Source organism: Pavona decussata, unplaced genomic scaffold (genome assembly GCF_977016875.1).
Source record: "Pavona decussata unplaced genomic scaffold, jaPavDecu1.1 SCAFFOLD_32, whole genome shotgun sequence".
In the NCBI taxonomy this organism is placed as follows: Eukaryota; Metazoa; Cnidaria; class Anthozoa; order Scleractinia; family Agariciidae; genus Pavona; species Pavona decussata.
This window is the reverse complement of record NW_028145455.1, coordinates 590,317-606,378: the sequence shown is the minus strand read 5'-3', so window position 1 is coordinate 606,378 and position 16,062 is coordinate 590,317. Positions and strand designations below refer to the sequence as shown.

General features: G+C 36.5%; 2 protein-coding genes across 2 annotated transcripts in view; both read right to left on the bottom strand.

Moving 5' to 3' along the window:
• LOC146484498 (histamine H2 receptor-like) overlaps window positions 1–16,062 on the bottom strand; it is a 64,326-nt gene that overhangs the window by 37,358 nt on the left and 10,906 nt on the right. The window lies entirely within an intron of this gene.
• Window positions 9,751–11,728, bottom strand: LOC146484499 (uncharacterized). Its single transcript, XM_085104568.1, has one exon. The coding sequence runs from the start codon at window positions 11,654–11,656 to the stop codon at window positions 10,637–10,639; it is 1,020 nt and encodes a 339-aa protein (XP_084960694.1). The 5' UTR covers window positions 11,657–11,728; the 3' UTR covers window positions 9,751–10,636.

Genomic DNA, 16,062 nt, shown 5'->3' with positions numbered 1-16,062 from the left:
CACATTTTCTACTCATTAACTATGAGGGACTTCCTTTTAAAATAATATAAATTAGCTTTACTGAGCAGAAATCGTCAGAAATAACTGGCATGGACGTCCGAAATGTGCCAAGAAAGGGTCCGAAAGTTTTTATTGGAAGTTTTAAGTTTGAAAAGAACGAAACATTTTAACGCTTAAAGTATGCAATGTATGTCGAAAATACGATGACGGTTGAAAAGAACACAACATCACGACACCAATTTAGATGCATGAAGCTATATTTAATGATTTTCAGATATAACCCAATACCTTGTCACCTGATTAGGACAGATAAGTGGGTATTTCTACTTGGAAAAGTATGGTTGTTGAAACTAGCGAGGCACGTGCCAATGCATAAAAATACACAATGAATCAAACTTGACCGTAAACACGACAAAATAAGCAATACGAATAGAGTTGTGGTGTGCTTTAGGAATAATAATAGTAGTACTAATAATAATAATAATAATAATAATAATAATAATAATAATAATAATAATAATAATAATTATAATAAAAATAAAATCTTTCTTTATTATAATATTCCAAGCAAAATTGATATTTACAAGTTAAAAGTAGAAAAAAAGAGCTATTAAAACCTATTAAAACCTATAATTATAATAATAATAATAATAATAATAATAATAATAATAATAATAATAATAACGAAGCTAAATTACCCGACTCTTGCGAATAAAGTAATACGTTTTCCATCACTTTCATTCAGAAAACATTCAACGCCATTGTTGCTTAAGTCTTGTTTACCAAAAAAACACTGCTCTGAACTTGTCAGCTTCCTCAATATGAAATGTGGTTAAAACATTAGCCTCCGAAATGCCAAATACAGGCAATTAAACCAAAACAAAGTGCTTCTTGGATCATAATAGTTTGTGTTTGTGCCAAATCGCCTTGGAAACTGCGACGTAACCGTTTAAATAAAATTTGTTACATAAATAACATTGTAATTAATCCTTACCTATCTATCTAACCGTTCTCAAACTCAGTAAACACTTCCCAATCGCTATTTCCGTTGATAAAAATATTAATTTTAACTTTAAACTACAAGCAATATAAATGACAAATTCATCAATACAATTTCCGAAGCTGATTTATCAATGCATACTTTCGCTATTGACAAAACGGAAATGTCAAATGGCCATACCTTCAGATTTTTTGGACGGTATTTACGATTGCAAGAAAACGTGAAACAAGCCATTTATACCAAATGCCCGACCTAACTGTCATTTGCTCAGTTTCATGCCTGTGGATGTTTTGTAATAAATCTGTTTTGCATCCCAAATATTATTTACAGCTATATTCAACAAATGTTCTAAATCTAGCCACTTATATTAAAACTTAAGACCCCCAAATACGTCATTCAACACTCAACAAAAGTGCGTGCAAAATTTTACTTAAGTCGTTTTTTCCGATAATACACTGATATACAGGAAGACGTTTGCGGTTATTTTTGCTACTAACAAATATGCTGGAGGAAAGATTTAGTTTAAAAGGAGCTACCGCAAGCTATTTAAAACATTTCGGGAACTTCAAAAAGCACCACGAAAAACTGTATTTTGCATTAGCAACAAAGAGTTCAGTTGCTTCGATCAGCCAAACAATCATGAGTCACTCCTGTAGATTTGATCCACAGACTGAAACTCTTTAACCACCTTGTACAGCATAACAGATATTGAAGTAATGCTCGCTTTTTATTATAAGAATGGTCGCACTTTAGCATTACATGGACGACGTGAAAGCTGAGACTCAAGTGGCTTAAAAGGAAAAGGATTACTGAATTACCTTAACGAAAAGTTACATGCTCATATTTTCAATAACTGTGTCTGCAATCGAGAAAACATTTAAGAAATTATAAGTGTAAGAGGTTCGTTTCGCATCGTGCCTGAATTAATAAGATATATATTGCTTCTTTATTTTATCAATGATCCAATGACAAGAATTGCTGATTTGTAAACCATTACCGACAATTTGTTTCCACGTTTACAATACCAACACGCCAAAACAAGCTTCAGTTACTAAAAATAGAGTGCGTTACTCGGCTCAGTCATTGAGAGAGTGTTTATCGGAAAAAGAACCATTTAGTCAATTTGTTTGTTCCCGCTTTGTAAGCAAACTACAGTTGGCGTTTACTGTGAGTCAGTGACAGACAATACTCAGTTTTCAGATGAATAAGAACAAATCTGGGGAACAAATGCGCAAGAATTTATCCCTAATCGGCTCACAGCCCGATTCCTGATCCTCTAAAGAAATCAATAAACTTCTGATCTCAACCCTGTAGTTCTTGATTTCAGATGCAAGACCTGTGATTATAATTTAACTCGCCTCTGATCCTTTGTTTTTCACCCCCTTACTGATCCCGAACCTATATGTTCCATAATGTTACATTCTTTCTTGAATTGTCATAGAGAGCCTTGACTCTTTCGTTCCAGGGTCGGCGGAACGTGGATTCACATAAAGTGGTTCTTAATTTTGAATTGGAGATGACATTCTTAATTTTGCCGGAGCACTCAGATGAACACAGCCATTCAGTAGTATTTCCTGTGGGGCTATTTTTGATGTAGTGTGTGGTTTTAAGGTTTGAATGGAGTCCTGAAGCTCGGTAATCATTCAACTAAAAGCTACTGGACAGCTCTTCCCTGTGATGTTTACTATACTGTACAAGGTGGTTCTAAATTTTGTATCTGTGGATGAAATCCTAAACTGTGACCATTCAAGTTACTGAGCAGTTTCTTTCTTCAGTTTCTTGTAGTACTTTTTATTGTGCTGTACACGAAGGTGGTTGTCTAAGGATGGAGTTTGGGGACGCAATCCTAAAATGTGGTCATTCAAATGAAAGCTACTTAGCAGTACTTTCCTGTGGTGCTGTTTATTATGCTGTACAAGGTGATTCTAACTTTTGAATCTGTGGATGAAATTCTAAAGAAAGTGTGACCATTCAAAGGAAAGCTATATTATAATTAAGCAGTACTCTCTTCTTGTGTTGTTTATTATGCTGTACAAGGTGGTTCTAACGTTTTAGTCTGTGGATAACATACGTAGGCATGACAATTCAAATGAAAGCTACTGATCTGTATTTTCCTGTGGGGATGTATATTATATACGCTGTAGTCTGTGGTTGAATCCTAAAGTGCAACCATTCAAATGAAAGCTACTGATCTTTACTTTCCTGTTAAAATGTTTATTATGCTATAAAAGGTGGTTGTCTAACGCTAGAGGCTGAGGATGCAACTCTAAAATGCAACCATTCAAATGAAAGCTACTGATCTGTATTTTTCCGTGGTGATGAATATTATATAAGCTGGAGACTGTGGTGCAATCCTAAAGTGTGCATGACCATTGAAATGAATTGAGCCGTACTTTCCTTTGGTTCAAGTCTGTTTTACAATATTTTGATCAAAGCAAAATTTGCAAGTTCTCTTTCGCCAAGCTTGCGACTTGTACGCTCTTTGCATGCAACGACTTAACTTTGGCCCCTGTGATTAGATTATTTTCAGGTAACGAAAATGGCAAGTTCACATACAGCACTTCGATCTTTAAATCAGTATTGGGTAATAACTACTGGCGACCGAGCCATGCAGCTAAAAGATAGCCTGCGCGAAGGCTTGGCCTAAAATAGGAGATTCCTACTCGCTGGCTACTTAGCCTCAATGTGTTGTCTATGTATATGTAATCGCATGAGGCCGAGTAGAATTAAGGATTAATTTTCACAAGTATTTTCAAAGTTTTCCCAAATTTCTCGAGTCGCGCAGCGACGAAGGCAGTTTGGGAAAACTTTGAAAATACAAGTGAAAATTAATCCTTACTACAAGGACTCATTTTGATTACGTGTTTATAACATAGAGAGCACTTCGTATAACAGTGAGCCCCAGAGTAAAAACACTCACCCGTTAGCATAACAAACAAACAATGTACCTGGTTCTTAGCGTACAGAACAGACAAAACGAGAAAAATTGATTGTTATATACATGTAATTAAGAGCAGATACAAGTTTAATTCATAAGCAAGCTAACAACGATTAAACCAAATGTTAGGCATCAACTAATTGATTCACCTGCGCTGTGAAGCTTTCTACCACTTGAAAATCGGACGAATACAGATCGACAAAAATAGCAAACAGTGGATCCAAAGAAGGAACTGAAATTGCAGAGTAATTTCTTCTACTGAAATTGACCTGTTCCCTCCATCTTTCGTTGGAAGAAGCCGTAGCGAGGTGAAAGCACTTGGTCGCCATGCATTTGACACAAATAATATTTGCTGTTTCTTATAAGATAAGAAAATTCACCTTTAGGAATTTTCTCAACAGCTGTAGCACTCGATTTCCAAGTTTTTTTTGGCACAAACAACCCGGTTTAAAAAATCAAACTCCAAAGAACCTGAAAGAACTGGTTGCTGTTGGGCAGAAAATGAAGAAACCAACTAACAGTGGAAATGGCGTGTTTAGCCAATCAGGAGCGAGTACTATTGCTGCTCGACCAATCAAGAATGAGTAATTTTGCCCTCGGTGAAAGAAAAATTAAGAAAAAACGACCGCTGTCTCGACTAATCAGCATTCAATAATTTTGCCCTCTATGTTATAAAAAATGTTAAACCACCAATTTGATCTTTCCTTGTGGAATTAATGGCTCAATATTCTATCATTTTCCTTAGTTTTGGTGGCATTCTCACTTTTTTGCACGTCTAAAAATCCTGTTTCGTATACCGGCGAATTCGTTCTGACTAGTATTTTCCATTTTTCCCATTCCCTTAATTTTCCTAGGAAAATGTATTTCTTAAGACATCTTAACAAACAGGCTGAATGTTAGTAGTGATTGCAATAAGAAATTTCAACTTTTTTCTGCAATTTCGACTTCTTGTTCAAGCTTGAACGCTCGAATGTTTTATTCTCAAATTACGCTTTTTGTTCATTACAGAGATTTGAAATCACGTTGACGGCAAAGGGCCTACGTGAGATTCACGTTTTTGTTTATTTGAGAAAATGATTTAGATGAGATGAGAATCAGGTGCAAAATAATTCTGGTCTTTGATTCTAACGCAAAACTACTCAATTTTACTGAGAAACCTAAAACATCGAGGGGTAACTCAGGAATAAACATGTTCACATGTTCTGATGTTTCCCGTTTGCTGTAAGATTATTCTAAATCTATCTGTGTTTAAGCAAGGATCGGTAGAGCCAACGGCAGATGACTCAGATGTAGCCAGTTCGAAGCTCTCTGATAGTAGCCTGGAAATAGCTAACATTTTCGCGTTCACATTCTGGTGATTAGCCGTTTCGAAAGTCCCATGTTTGTGGACTTCTTTTAAAAGGTGCTGTTCAATTTAACCATGCGTAACCCAATTGACAACTATGTAAAGTCAACAAAGTACCGAGTTCATTTCTCTTTTTGTTATTCAGTTTTACTCCCAGCTAGTCGAAAACTTTGATACATTTATGATAGCTTTACTCTATACGGAAAAGATTCTCAAATCCTCAAAATTTGTTCCCTCAAATGCTACAAATGGGAGGCGCCTGTTTTTGAACAATATCATAAGGTATAAAAATTAAGTTTATATGGCAATACTTACAGAAAAAAATTGTTCCAGTCAGATGCTGTGCACAAGCGTTTAAAGGAAAATAAGATTTAAAAAATATATATATATATATAGTGTCAAGAATATTTGGATGCGTGAAGAAACTGCATCCAATCATAGATATGTTTTAAAAAAGTGAGTGATTTTGTTTATTAAACAGATTAAAGCTGTGAACATCAAAATTAATACTCCAGTGACTGGTAAAACTCAAGCAGTTGATGTTAAGCGATGGAACGGATTTAGTTCTCAGCAAATATTTTTAAATTTTAATTCGAAAACAACCATAAAAAGAGGCTATGTTTTCAAACTGGTAACTGACACTCGATTATTTGAAAGCAGATCGTGCCTTTCTGGATCAAAAACATGCCGCAGTTTTAAATCTTTCAAGTATGGAAGACGAGGAAAGCAGACACAAAAGGACTGATCAAAAATCATGTGTTTTAACTGATGCTGTTTGAAGTAGTCCAGTCAGCATAGAGCTGTTAAAATACGAAACCTTTTTGTTTGGTTTCAGTCTTTCAGCATAACACAATTCTAAAAATTTGACACATTTATCAATTGCTCGTTAAATTGAGCAAAAGCTCAATGCCAGATTTTGGCTCAGTAAAGTTTCCCAGGCGCAATATATTATCTGCACTGAGAGTGCATTAGTGGATATATATTGGTTTTTGTGCTCGAGGCTCGCAACCATAGAATCACAAGCTCACCAAGTACTCAATTCGTTAATGAGTAATTATTTCAAGAACAAAAGAAGAGAGAAGCTTAAAAGACGGAAGAGGGAGAGCGATAAAACCCGTCTATGGGCCAAGTACGGAACATTTAAGATCTTAATTATCTCATATACAGGAAATTCGCCTGAAAGTTGCTAAATCAACAAAGACAACGAAAACCTTATACCACTTTTATAATTCTATGTTTAGTTTTTTACGGTTGTTTTACTTCCAGTTTCACACTTCTTTGTTTCAAAGGTAATGTGTATCGGTTTTTGTCGCTTTATATTACAAAACTGACATAACTTATCGTGCGCTTTCAAGAGCCCTCAATTCGGTGCTCCAAAAATTTCAAATCGACCGTAGAGACATGAAATGGACTTTCTGGCAAAACATTGCAAAAATAGTTCTATTAATTCAGTTTCAAACTATAAAATCACTTGCCTCAACAAAAGCGACTTCACACCAGTTCAAACCTCCGCCAGTTTACGATTTTACGTCGGTTTCCAAAGTCTATCTCGATCTCCCGTTAAACACTGCAAACTTTGTCAGTATTAAAATATTAAACAAAGCTTGTATATCTAAAAGTTTTGGAAAGAGTAAATATGTATAGTAAACACTGCATTTACCTCGGATTAGACATTTTTTAAAAACTCAACAATCGTAAATTTTAAATCTTTAACATTAAATTTCTTTCGGTCAAAGATTCGTGCATCATAGAAGATTACAAGAGATTACCCTAGATCGCAGTGGGAGGCGTGATCAAACGAAAAGACTCAACAATGTCATTGGGATATTTGATTTTATCTGAAAATGACCAACATCGAGGGACATTGAAAAAATACAAAGTTAACACTATCAGGGTTTACTCTTTGTTCTTTCTCGAACAAAATCAAACTTTGATGTTAATTGTTAAATGGAAGAGAGGACAAAGTTTCAGCTAGCCGCACGATTCACCCATTTTATCTCCAGTAGCCGCAGTAGATTCGACGCTGCAAAATGTTAATAAATTAGGGCAAATGATTCCAGCTAAAAATGTACTTTACGTCTCTGGTCAGACTCTGGTAAAAGTAAAAGGGCATATTTAAAACATGTTGAAATGTACCGACTGCACTTATATCTTAAGAAAATCATAAACCTGGTTAATTTTCTTTGCAAATAAACACAAATTATATGCGATCATTTTGTGCGATATGTCGAAATTCTTGAAATTGGGCCTTTCAGAACATCTAGCAGGAAATTTTCCAGTAGCAAAAACATATTGGTTGTTCATCTGCATTACGTTAATCTTTGAGTTTTTCAAATTACTGAAATAATTTTAATTGTTGCCACACATATCCTGCCATTAATATCAAAGAATAATGCGGCTTGAAAATAGCAGATTTCGCTGGATCACCTGCATGTTTTGACAGAAATCCTGTCCTTTCTTTTTCCTCGTTTTAATCAAATGTTTCGAGAAGCCATTCATCTCTCTCGTACATCAACCTTTGTGTCACTTTTGAACAATTCGCGTTAGTGTCTGTCACACAGTTAAAAGGCAATTAAAAGCGTTAATTCAGTTCGTGCGAAAATAACAGCTTTGCTTATAGTGGAGTTTGAACAAAGTATTACGATCAAGAAAATTCCACAATTTTGTACGTTGGGGGAATGATTCAATTGAAATTTGCATTGTTTAATCATATAAAGGTTAATAATGTTTTACTCTAGAATTCACCCGAATTTGGAATCTTGCTAATCTGATGCGTTTCTTTGAATTGAGTCAGTGACGAGTCCACGAAATAGATTGTACGGCAGTTTGCTTTGTTAAAGTTACTTTACAAAGGAGACTTGCGAGAGCTTTTGTTTCCATTGATCGTATGATAATAGCGTACTGAGAAAGAGGTTGGGCCTTTTAGATTTGCCTTAGTATGAACTCAAGAGGCCGCAAGGATATATTCACATCACATACAAAGGCCACGAGTAAGTTCGCAAAGTAAGACTGATAGCTTACGCTCTCTAACGCTTTTAAATTCAAGAAAGAATAGAGAATATTTCATTTTTGAAATACTGTTTGCGGCCGTGTGAACGTTATGCTCAGTAGCTTCCATCTGATATGCAAGACCAGGTTTCGTTCACAGACTTAAAAATTTTAACCAATTTCAGCCGAGGTTGGCTTATGATAGAACCGTGATCGTGACAGAGAAAACTACTCAGTATATTAGCTTTCCCATGGATTATATAAAATATATTAAGGAAATATGGTTAATTCCCGTTTGAGGTATCTCTTCAATCAGGCATGCAAAAACTCATTTGCAAAAATTTTCACCAAACCAACGGTCTTATTCTGGAAGTTTCGAAATTTGTCTCAGTGGTCCAAGAATTGTCTCGTTCTTCTATCATTTGCAGTTTAAAACTAAGCATTTATGTATAATTTTGCTATGTTTAAATGAAGTTAGATTTGTATGAAGTTGTGATAACTTTTAGGTTTTTGCCTAAATTGATTTATGATATTTTTGCGTTTGTCTAAGAAGCAATGACTTCGCATATAGCTATTCAGTATTTTAACTCAATTAAACGCAAAAAACCGGAATCAGTATTAATCCGTTCTTCTATTCACTCTTTTGTCCTTTACAAGTATTTAAGTATTTTAAGAACAACTGCTAACTGAAATAGGATAGAAAAAAACAAAGGAGTTTCCACAATAAACCAAGAAAATAATTAATACAGGCTCGATATTCTGATATTCCACATTTTGGAACGCCAATGAGGCCGATGCGTGGGGCGGCAAACTTTCCAATTACGTGTGTTTAAACTGTTTTTTCTTGTTAAACTCCGCCACTAAACAATATCTACACGTGTTCCAGGTACCGAAGGTGAAATATTCTGCGATATTCTAACTGCCTGTTCAGTCCATTTCTATCATGATGTATATAACTTGCAATAAAAATATTTGAAATAAGATAACGAGTCATATTGCCCTCATTTTAATTTGACGCAACAACGTATTCTCCCCGAACATTTTATTCTCGTCTATGAATGGTCGTTCACCCCTTTACTGAACAAGAAAAAAAAAAGGATATTTCTCTTGTGTACAGACGTGTTATTGAATATCCCTAAGTGCCTTTCCAGCTTATAATAATTCATTTTTTGGTATCTAGCGAAACAAAGCAGAACGTGCACGAATTAAATGGTGTTCTGGCAGGAATATAAAAATACATCCGAGTTCGTGCTGAGAGGCGCTCTTACATCAAATATCGATCGCTTTCTGAGCCAAAGTCAATTCCGGTTCTACCAAGTTTGTTTTCTTTTCACATCTTCTTGTTTTCCTGAAACTTGAACGTCAAACTTCAGAAGTTTACCATCCGTAGATAGTTTACCTTTGGAATAGAGATCAAGGTTTGTTTTAAACAAAGGTTAATGTGCGGCAAAAAACAATAAATTAATCAGGAAACCGCAATTAACGATCCACTGACGTTTATTCAAAATTCAGAGACGCCCTACTACATTTATTTCAGTACTTTTAAACATGTACAACTTCTCAAAAAAACAGAGTTTTTTGTAAATGGTACGATTAAAGCCTTAACGACGTATTGTATTTATGCTTTGTTTACGGGCCATTACAAGAAAACAGCATGAATATATCTAATTCTTACGCTATGCATGCAAGCAGACATTTCCCAAAGGAACTTGTAAATCTACCGAAAAAAAAAAAACTATAGTAAACTTGTACCCGATAGCAGTTCTTGTGGCTCTAAATATACATTATAGCCAAAAATTGTTATTTCTTTTCACGGAATAATTTAAAGTTTCTGCATTAGCCTCTTCTTCTCAATAAGTAAATTAACAAATCTGTAATTATTTATATATCATTTTCTTTGAATATTCCACCTTCATTTTTTGTGTGCCTTCAACACTGAGGTAATTTGTTCTTTCGCCTGAAAGAAATTATTGTACAGCTCTGCAATATGCTCAATTCATTTGATTCCCTACAACAGGAATAATTTCTCAATTCCACATAGTCGAATACTTTAGAGACATATTTTATACACTTTCCTTTTGTTCACGACTCGTTTCGTTCGGCGCCGAAATATAATGGATAAATCCAAGCCTAATGATAATTTTTCGTTCGATTCACAAACGTTTAATCGCTGTTAAGTCTACAAACACTGTTCTCTTTGTTGTTTGAAATCTCTACAAATGGTGAGTCTCAATATGACTAGCGCTTAAAACGCTGAGTTCCATGATCCATTTGGTCAGAAACGTGCGTCTGGTTGCCCAACATTTATAGCAAACCAGTTTATTCCAACCTTAAACTTCTTTCTTCAAGGCTGAAAAAGTCTAAATTAGCAGGCAAGCCTGTAGTTGTATGGAAAGATGAGCCTGGTTGGTTCAGAAGCATGAAGTCGGTCAAAAGCAGGCGACGCATATTCACCAGAATGTATTGGGTACGAGTTGTACACGAGACTCGGCTCAAAGGGACGAGGATACACTGGCAGAAGAAGCCCTGCGTCTCGTTGCCCTCTGTCTGGAGCCAACAGACTTGCCATGTCAAATGACTTTCGCTTTTCGTGAGACACTTCCACTTTTGCTTCCACTTCTTCCTCCTCCTTCTGGTCACCACAATCAGTTGTTGAAGATTCGAGAACCTCATCTGGGTCTTCCGAGCCTTTTACCACCTCTTCACTGCTCTCAGCCTTACAGATAACAACGTCTTCTTTGGATGATTCACTGGATGTCCTTCTGCTCTTGTGCGATCGCTTCTGTATTCTTCTCCTTCTGAAGTCTCCGCGTCGGAAGTCGTCATAATACAGAGAACTGATCGCCCAGAAATGGCCTTTTCCGTTTGGACTGCGACCGGCTTTGACAAAGCAGTCGTTCAAGGAAAGGTTATGACGAATGCTGTTTCTCCATCCCGTTCCTTTGTTTCTGAAGTAAGGGTAATGGGTTAGGATGTAATTGTAGATATCGCTCAGAATAAGCTTTTCTTCGGGTGAGCTTAGGATCGCCTCAGCGATTAGTCCAATGTATGACTGACTTGGCTTCTCCTCGTCAGAACACGATGCGAATCTGAATTGGTGGAATCGCTCTTTCCAAAAGGATGGGTATGCCGGGCCACCAAATGAACACATAGGCCAAAGAGGTGGACTTGAAGGCTTTAGGATGTGATCCATGGCCGAGGGACTGAATGTAGGAGAGTAAGGTCCCCAAACGGACCAGAAATGACGCGAAAGTGGCATCTGGCTTGGACTGCCATTTCTCCAGTGAAAATCACCTTCTCTGTCTTCATCAGCTTCATTAGATGGTGACTTGGGAATTGAGACAGGAGTAAAGGCAGATCCACCGGCTTCAGTTGACGAAATCATGGCCTCAGCAAAGTTTGAAAGCGATGTTACTTGTGTTGAGTCTGTTAGAATTCTGGTGGCACTTCGGTTTTGCTTGCTTTTGTATTGAGTGCGATTGTTGTATCGAGATTTGATTGGCTCACGGTGTATCAATATTTCAACTGAATTATGCTAATGGTGCTAGTCAGTATTGTGTTTTGTGTGGCGGCTTTAGTCACTCTAATTCCTATCCCCAACGAGACATCGATATCATCACGTAGATTTCCAAAGTGTTCTTACCGCCCTCGCGTAAGTAGCTGTTTCCGTGGTCGTGTAAATATTTCAATCTTAGAGGTTGCAGCGTTGGAGACCGCCACAAACAGGTCCGCTGTTTGAAGAATAAGACGATTTAATCGCATTTAGACTTGTGTTAATTAACATCCACGCCCCTATTGTTTGCGGTTGTCACTAACAAGGGTTATACATCACCCCCACTATAATTTCCTGTCAAAACACATCTCTGTTTGTTATTTTCCTAGTGGGTGGTACCAGGAACTTCCATTATTTGCAGGATCCAAACGATCTTGCAGAATACGCCTTTGGCAATTACATTATCGTCTCTGTGTTCAGGAAGGGCCATTCAGTCTTTTTCCTCAATGAAACTTCCATCGACTGATTTTCAACTATTTTTCTGCTTCTACGCTTTTTCGGTTGTCACACAAACAAAGCAATTAATGCTTAGCGAAATATTGACCTACCATTTTTTTTATGCTTGGTGAACATTTCGGAGGTCGGTTGGAACGCAATAAATAACCCAGTGATTTTGTGTGTTGCTAAAACCACATTCCCCTCGAGTTGGGAACCAGGAAAACCCTTACTTCAAGGAAATGCAACGCATTAGTACAAGAAGTAAAGTCGTAGTTTTTGAAGTACTTTTTCCGGCTTTTAAAATCATGTCAGTCTTTTTAACTCATTAAAAATCTGGAGCATTCAGTAATGAATATTATGGATGATACGATTTGGTTTTCCAATAAACTGAGAGCGCTTGAATTTTGCAGTGGATCTTAAAAATACTTATTACTTGACATCCATTAAACAGAGCGTCTTATAGTCATGTTATTTTGCGTGTTTTTGAATAAACCATTAGCGCATTTAAATAAACCGTGAAAGCATATTGTTCTCTTGGTTTTCCGTGGGATAGGAAACGTGAAGCGCAATTGGTTTCTATTGTTAGGAATGTGTTAAGATTAACAACCTTTTAACGAGAACGAATTTGTTGATATTGGCTCGTTGGCGGCATGAAAACAAATATTTGCTGTGGTTAAAGTAAGTGGGCTTTGAGCGAATCGCTACAGAAAACTTGGCAAACTTTCTCACGGCGTCGGCAAAACAGAGGGGGTCAAAACAATCATATAATGGTTGATCAAATAGGGGTACAAATTTAACACATTTTAGAACGCACCAGACAGTGCCCAAGCCGTGGCACTAAGATCTGCATATCTCTCTATCTCTTTTAATACAAGGTAAGACATTGACCTCAAACGGTTGAACTACTAAAAATACCAAAATTGGAAATGAACGTTCCTACAAACAATTGACCCAAACTTTCAGGCTTTCAGGTTGTGTTTAAAAATAGTCCAGGGAATATTTTTAAAAACCGCACTGTAATTAGTACAAGTATTCCAAACCTAAATTTAGCAAGGGAAGTTTTGAATATTAGCTGGGTTTGTGTTTCCATTTTGAGGTGAAAAGATTTCAACACACTTTGAAGGGGTCAAGTCATTTTGATATGATAGCTACAAGCTCGTTATATTCAATTCATGCACTGATTTTGAATTAAGTTGGTAGTTAATGTTATGTTGAACTCAAATCCGAACACTCCTGGGTAATTGCCTCATTGTTTGCATTGCAGTAGAGTAACGCTGCTTTAGGACCCCTAAATACAGAATCCATAAAAATCCTAAATATCTTTTAGTGAAGAACTAAACAACATTCAGCACTACAGGAAAGTAGTTCTGCAGGACTTTCATGTAAGTGGACACACCATAAGATTTAATCTACAGGCTACCCAATTTACATGAATCAACTAGTTTTCCGGCGTAATGAAGGGGTAATTAATTTTGATATATGCATACATGGATATATGAGTCAGTGCAAAAGAACTGATGTACGTGGCACAAAGCCTCGCAGAAGTCGACTAACGCGTCGGAACCTGTTTATAAAACACTTGGACTCAAAAATAATGAGATTTCTACTAGAATCGAACTGATTGAGTAGAATAAATTGTGTTTGGCCTCGCGAACGTTTAAGGTAATACTAAGGCTATGTAGCCATTCTTTCGTACATTTGCCAGTTTTTTCTGAGTATTATCATTTTCACGAACTATGGGCATACGTTTCAGGTTGATATGAAGCTCAAACGTGCTTTAAGCACGTACGTGTATCAACTCTTCTGAAGAAGCAATTAATGATGAAATAAAATACTATATTGCCCTAACAACAAATACAAGTTTATTTAATTGGACTGAATACCGAGCTATATAACATCAAGATGAGGAATGCAATTACATAAAAACTTTTGTGCAGTAACGATGAGTAAGGCATTCCATTGTGATTTCAGTTACAATTAAAACATAGTATTCTTGGATGAATTATGTTTCTTGAAAGGAATGACCAGCATTTAATTCGCTTATCTGATAAATATTGATCGGTGGAAGCGTCGCTGTAGCAGCCCTTTGGCAGACAGCTTAGAAATTAGTGGAATTTTCCAAACTCTCGCGTGTCTCAGAGTCAATTAGCCAATCAGCGAAAGATAAATCCGATATCCGTGTTCAAACTCACGCGAGGAATGGTTTACTCTTAAAAGATTACCTGGATAGGGCGTGAAAAATTGACCACACTTCGCACGGAACTAACAAAGAAATCCTGTCCATTGCCAGACTAGGATTGCTGAAGAGGAAGGTCGTTCCTTAAAGGGTGAAATATCGTTGCTGTTATTCCGTCTTCTTTGGGTTGGAGCTTCCTGTACACAAAGGAACAAAGCCGACAAGTTTAGGAGAATGATCTTGAAGTTTCCCCTGGGTACTTTGCAAGGAATGTAAATCGCCTGACATCAGGGTGGGGTAATGACGTTTGTCTAAGCTTATCTGATGCCTGAGCAAGTTGAGATAGTTTAGAAGATTAAAAAAGATCCTAATCCATTACATCAGTGATACTGACTTGCTGTGTTTGTGGCACTTAGGTGAAAACGCTTTGAAGAACTAATAATGCTCAACTACAGATAACAATTAATCACTGAAGCTGCCTCGATTGTTCTCTTGTGGAAATCCAATAAAGGGAATTCAAAGCACTTTGCCTGGTTTGCTTGTTAATAGATGTCTAAGGTAAAGTAAGTAATTTATCAACTCGTCCATTAAGATTTTGATTCTGACACAATCCTGGTTCTGGCTTTTTCTATATATACGCACTTTAGATCCCTTTGGCATTAAAGATCACACAAGTAAAAACGATCCAAACTTTCGTTTTGTAGAAAGTATAGCAAAGCGAATAGTAAAGTGTTAGTAAAGTGCTGCTTAAAACATGTACGAACTTTCATTTGCACGATTTCACTTTAGGATTTCGTCCACAGAGTACAAATAAAGTTAGAATCACCTTGTACAGCATAACAAACAGCCCGACAGGAACAAACTGGCAGACGTTTTCATTTAAATGGTCACACTTTAGGATTTCATCCACAAACTACAAATGAAGTAAGAGAGAGCCCAACAAGAAAGTATTACTCGGTAGTTTTTATTTAAATGATGTCACTTTAGGATTTTATCCACCGACTCCAGAACTAGAACCACCTTACTCACTATGATAAAGAGAACCACAGGAAAGTACTGCTCAGCGAGTAACTTTCATTTAAATGGCCACAATTTAATATTTCGTCTACAAATTAAACTACAAGTAAAGTTAGATCCTCCTTGCAAACCGTAACAAGGAAATTACTGCTCAGTAATGTTAATTAAACCGTCGCACTCAGTTACGGTTTGTTTCCACAGACTTGAGTTGAAAGCAATTTGTTCGACATAACAAATATTATCACAGGAAAAGTTTACTAAAGAGCTTTCAGTTTTTTATCGTCACACGAAACAATTTTTTTCCGCAGACTTCAGTAAAACTAAGAAACAGACCACGTGTACAAGTTTCGACCGCTTTAGAGGTAACTCAAGGTGTTAAACTTAAATAAAAGAACCGCAAAATGATTTCCTCGTTCTTTCTTAACCTCAAACTATTTTGAGTTCAGTTGTAACATCAATTATTTTACCTACCAGGTGCACCAAAAATAAAAACAATAAACGAAGTGACTAATTAGTTCCATACATTCAAACAGTGACATGTATTACGTAAAGGTTTCTTTCAAACCCGGAACTGGAACTTAAACGATGTTTTATGTCACTGTTTCAG

Bases quoted from the DNA above. Each gene is read 5' to 3' on its own strand.
- LOC146484499 (XM_085104568.1), bottom strand. From the start codon at position 11,656: ATGATTTCGTCAACTGAAGCCGGTGGATCTGCCTTTACTCCTGTCTCA.